Below are 6,000 nucleotides of genomic sequence, written 5' to 3' on the forward strand. Positions count from 1 at the left end.
ATCACCAAGTATTGTGTGAAACAATGAATACCTTCAGTTCAAAATGTGACCTGGAACAAAGTTTGACCTATTTGAACGAGAGACCCAACAGAAAAAGCTTTAACTAAACCTTTAATGATGTCCTGAGCACCAGAAAAGATTATCACAATCACTTCGGAAAATATACTGCGAAAATAACTGGCCTCTCATTCTGAGCAGTGACTGGTAGTAACGCACCTCTTGTTTTCACTTGTCCAAAGTCACACATAGGCACACATGAGCACACACAAACACACAAACACACACACACCAGGAGAATGCATTTTACATAGATACAAGTTTAATAGAAATAATAACACAACGTAGAACTTATAGTGAGGAGGAGAAGGTGAGTGCATCTGGGGTAGGTTTGTTGGTGTACTTAATTTGGCCATGTGGGAACACACTGGTGGCGGATGTTGCGTTATTCCACATTTCTAAAAGATATTGGTACACATTTTTCTTGGATATGTATATAGTACACATAAGGGGATATAGAACACCTTTTTTTCTTGTCAAAAGTTTAAATGATTCAGAATTAAGCTAAATGGTGTTTAAACCTCATATATGTTATATCCTGTGGATACACAGAGACACACTTATGAACCTTTAACTACATTTAAAGGAGCATTTCAGCAGTTTATTTATATTTTTTATATTGCATTTCCATAACGAGAGGAGACTCCCAAGAGACAAGTTAACAAATGGTCGAAATCAAAGCAACAATCACTTATTTTCCTCCAAATATAAGTGAAGGAAGAACAAAGTCAGTGGTATGATTACACCTACCAGCCTCCTTGATTTTCTCTTAACTCCAGTTCAATGTAAACAAACAAGAGATTCACTATCACAAATCTCACCTTCTACTTCCACTATGCTTTATGATGAGTAATCTCAAGTTCGTGTAACTCAAATATGAAGAGTGCCCCTTTCATGGATTACTGCATAATTTTAAAATGATTCCCGGTGAAGGCAGTCTAATTGGTGTCGATAAAGAGCAGCTCTTTAAATGGTCTTCATTTATATCCCTGTATCAAAGCACATTATGGACCCTGGTGGTCCCTGGAACCCCTCACTGACAGGATCAGGTGAAACAATATAGCACATGTGGGCTCGTGCTGTGAGCACACACACGCACGCACGCACACACACACACAAACACACACAAAGACATCCAGTTTGACTTCACAAAACTTCTGATCAGACTCACCGGCTCGTCCTCCTGCTCCTGCATGTAGTCATCCTGATAGTCGCTGTGAGAGAAGTCGCTGGCGAGGTTGGTGTAAAGTAGATAAGCCAGTAAAAGAGATATTCCCAGTAGGTGCATGTTTATAAAGTCATCAAGTGTTTATGAGCCGAGAAGCATAGAAATTGATTTTTTTAAAAGCCTCCCCAGGGTCTGCGCTCCCCTCTGCTTCTGCTGCTGATAACACTGTTTCATTGAACCTCTCTCTCTGTGTGTGTGGTTGTGTGTGTGGTTGTGTGTGTGTGTGTGTGTGTGTGTGTGTGTATGTATGTGTGAGTGTGTGTATGGAGGGGGGCTATGTCTGTCTGTGTGTGTGTGTGTCTTTGTCTCTCTGTCAAGGTCCAGTATTCCAGTGTGAACCCCGCTGTGAAAGTAATCCCGGTCATATGGAAGCAGACAAATCCGGTCAGAGTATGGAGCGTCAATTCAGCCCAAACCTACAGGATAACTGACGATCGGATTTCAAAATAAAAGCATAACTGGCCAGTGAGGGGACATCTATTAAAGGTGCAATGAATGACTGATATGTTTTACTGACCTCTTTCGACAGCTCATGGGAATTGCATCAATGGCTATAGCTCACTCACATACATAGACCTATGTTGCAACTGGGTATCCTTGGGCTGTTCATATTTTTTTGTCCATTCATGAAATATCACAAGTGTATTTTGTAGATCTTATCGTTTCACATCTTTTTTATTATCTTTTAGAGAAAACCATGGTATAATCTCCTGCAGAATAGAAAGCAAAGCACCCATACTTAATGAGGTTTATAACTCACTGGTTTACTATAGCCTGGATGTTATGTTTTGAAAACTTTACATAGTTTTATTGTGGAAGGTCTGAAGGAAGTCAAATGGTATTTGTCTATTGTAGCTTTAGACTCTTCCCGTGCTACTTGACATGTGAGTCTGGGAATAAAATTGAGAAAAGGAGCAGCAGTGAACCCAGTCTCTACTGAACATGTCTCATTTTCCATCAAAGTTCCAGTGGCCTAATGCCGTTGGCCCTTCAGTCATTGTTTCAGGACAACAAGTTTGAGATACACCATCAGAGACGTATTTTTAATTTGGTTTTAAGGCAGGACAGGGCCTGCAGGGACAGTTACGTGTAGCTGTACAGCAGGACATTGACACTGGTGGACTGTCAAGTCTGGACATCAAACAAAGGTCTACAAGACTTCAACTAACTCAGTGCTCATTACAAACACCATCTTGCTAAGTAGGGTAGTCATACTTCCATTTCTTCCAAATTGACATAGTCACATATATGTTTTCATCAGTGGCCTACTTGTAGAAATGAGAGTATTTTAATGAATTAACTGCCTAATTACTTCTGGACAAAATATGTTCTGGGTTTTCTAGTTTATTTAGGTATTTCACATCAAAATATATTCACCATAAAGATCTGACATAGGGATGCAATTAGGAGTTAGTGTAATGTGAGTTATGCCTCAGTGCTGTTACAGCTGGGAGCAAAACCTCAGCAGCCTACATCTCTGTAAGCTTTTATATGAGAGATTCTACAGGTTTACACTCCTGGCGCAACTGTTACAGACAAAACTTATAACTTGTATATGTGTATGTAGTTATCAGTTATCATTTTTATGCGGTGCAATTTTTATTGTTTTGTATATACATTTCAAGCCCATTTTTAACCATAAATACCTATCTGTTTTTTTTCACTGTATGAGAAAGTCACTTCAAATATAACAGCAGCTCATCAGAATTTTTCCAGAGTCCCTACCTACTACATCTTGACCCTTACCCTAAAGCATTACCAGGTCTTGATTTCCCCCATGGAAGACAATTCACACCAGTACAAGCACACACATACACACAGGGAAAGTTTGTAGTAGGCAGTTTGGCCAAGATTCTGTTAAACTGAGCAATGAGTGCGTATGTGTGAGGGGCCACTCTGCAGCTATTTAGGGGATATGAAATCCAACAGCAATGCCGGCATTCCAAAGTATTACAAGACACACACACTGAAAGCAAAAGCCTAAATGATCTTTTCCTTGAAGCATATTCAATTCAGATTACCCTGAGGGAATGAACAGGAACAATTGTGAGGAGGGGTCATTAAGAGAAACTGAATTTATATTGTTAGATAATAAGAATGATATAGAACAATTGGATATTTGTTTATTTGTACTGTATAGCTGCCTAACTTAATATTTGTTTGTGTGTGTGTGTGTGTGTGCAAGAGCACAAACATTTTTGTTACTTCTTTAGGATGTTATCCAGTACAAACACTGACCTTGTCAGGACTACTAGACCTCATGGGGACCAAAGCTCAGTCCTATTGAAGCACCATTTCATATCTAAGGCCCAGGTTAAGTTTCGGGGAAAGATGTGATTGAGGATAGGTTAATGTTAGGGTGAAGCATGAATTGGTGCACTTATGTGTAAGGTGACACTGGAATTACACAGTTGCTGTGAAACTATTTCGTTCATCCAATCTGTTTGCTGAAATTGTTACTTTGAAGATACCTTGTGCCTCAAGTTTAATTGTTCATATAATATTTAATTTAATTCCTGCCATGTTTCATTCACATACTGTTGATATCAGTATATAACATGTAATACAAGTGGCTGTTGACTTAAACCAAACCTAAGTCAGAATGCAGGAAATGTATTTGAGAGGACTCTCGGACCCCCACTAATAATGCATCTCTCCAAATTCCCTCCCTCAATTTAAGACATTGGCACCAAATGGATACATGAACTGGTCTCCATCACAGGTCAGAACACACAAAACAAAGCTGGCCCTTCAAGTTATTTTTTACCTTTTTTCACCTTCATGGACAGAAAACTACAATAGTGATATCCCAGTAACACCGCAACAGTAACATCCCAGCAACACCACAACTGACTGAGACCACTTTTCCAATCTAACAACATGGTACAGTGATTAATATTGTTCGTGTGTGTGCATTTGCTTGTGTGTGTGTGTGTGTGTGTGTGTGTGTGTGTGTGTGTGTGTGTGTGTGTGTGTGTGTGCGTGTGTGTGTGTGTGTGCGTGTGCGTGTGCGTGTGCGTGTGCGTGTGCGTGTGTGTGAGAGAGAGAGAGAGAGAGAGAGAGAGGGAGCTCAGCCACCCATTCCTACTGTGGGAATTTTTAGTCTACCGGAACTTAACAACAATGGGGAGGACGGCAATAGGGTCTTTTGTGTGTGTGTGTGTGTGTGAGAGAGAGAGAGAGAGAGAGAGAGAGAGAGAGAGAGAGAGAGAGAGAGAGAGAGAGAGAGAGAGAGAGATCTTCATCTTACCTGGACCCAATTCCAAACAAGCCACTGTTAATACCTGCCCCTGGTTACAAAACCTCATCCCTCGCTCACTTTGCACCAGTGAGTGACCAACAGACCCAGCTCATTTGTAAACAGCCCTCTGCAAAAGTGCCACTGTTCGTCTCCCTCATTTCCTCTCATTTCCTGTGGCATGGATATGTTTCACCAGTGAGTGTACGGATAAAAGAATAAAGTAGGGGTGAGGAGAGCAGGTTCAAAGGTTGTGGGAGTAAGACAGCTCAGTTGTTTGAATATGGAAAGACTCCGTGTTATTTATATTAAGTACTAGAGATAGAGCAAGATTCAGCAGATACAGTAAAGTTGCATGTAAACCCAGGTGCTTCACTTTATACACCGTGCAAGCAAGAAAAAAGTAAATCCGAATAATTAAAAAACTTATTTTTTCTGGCTCTCTCTCACACACACACACACATACAGAGACTGGAGGGAAAGCATGTTAGTGGGGAGATAAGGCTCCTTTGTTAGCTAGTTGACTCCTAGACACTATTAATTACACAGGGCCCAGGGAAACAGGTCAATGACCTATCTATTAGCTAGTGTGTGTGTCTGTGTGTGTGTGTGTGTCTGTGTGTATGTGTGTCTGTGTCTGTGTGTGTGTGTGTGTGTTTATGTGTGTGTGTGTGTGTGTGTGTGTGTGTGTGTGTGTGTGTGTGTCTGTGTGTGTCTGTGTGTGAAAATGCAAGAAAATAAATTTCACTGAAACTTATTAAACCAACTTCACCATCATCATGATTTTACTCATTCATAATTATTAACATTAAGTTGTCATTTATATTTCAGACTGCTAGTGAGTTGACTGAGATTAATGCTGAAGTATGTATGTTTCTGACACAAATAACAAATATGCTGAAGACAAAATATTACTGAAGAAAATGTTAAATAATTTTGGAATACTTTTGAAAATTACTGAAATAAATAACATGCACATTGAGCACACATGAATTGAAGGCTTCACTGGGAATGATCATTCAGTTTAAATATTGAGACATCATTTGTTGCTGAACTTCATTGTGGGTATGTGGCTTATACCTAATCTTATTAACATTACATTTGTTACTAATTTTTCACTATCCAGTTGTTTCAACTCATGTATGCCTACAAGGGGTATATAAGTGTGTTGATTTGAGTAAATTGGACCTGGAGTGAATGAGAGTTCAGCAGTCCACATGTGCAGTAAAGCAATAAGAACCATCCAGCTTTGAGAGTGTGTTGGGGTAGATCATTGGAGCCTCCCAGTATTCTCTGAGAAAATGTTGTGTACATGAATTCAGTTGTCTTTTAAGGAATTATGGATTTTGATTGGGACAGAAGTATTTCAGTTCTTTTCATCATTATACGTGTGTAGTTGCTGTTACTACCATGATTGAAGCTATGTGTATGGATATCAACACCCATAATAGGGTTGAGATTTAACTTAGTATATATC

The 6,000-nt window shown here is 39.6% G+C and overlaps 1 protein-coding gene across 1 annotated transcript in view; it reads right to left on the reverse strand.

Annotated features, from left to right (window-relative positions):
• The window catches only part of vegfc (vascular endothelial growth factor c), a 52,900-nt gene extending 51,421 nt beyond the window's left edge, over positions 1–1,479 (reverse strand). The window contains exon 1 of the mRNA XM_061090385.1: positions 1,229–1,479. Within this exon, the coding sequence (XP_060946368.1) occupies positions 1,229–1,345 (117 nt within the window). The 5' untranslated portion in view covers positions 1,346–1,479. The remainder of the gene's footprint in view (positions 1–1,228) is intronic.
• Positions 1,480–6,000: the final 4,521 nt, after the last annotated feature.

The sequence above is a fragment of the Limanda limanda genome, chromosome 2 (assembly GCF_963576545.1).
Source record: "Limanda limanda chromosome 2, fLimLim1.1, whole genome shotgun sequence".
Lineage (NCBI taxonomy): Eukaryota > Metazoa > Chordata > Actinopteri > Pleuronectiformes > Pleuronectidae > Limanda > Limanda limanda.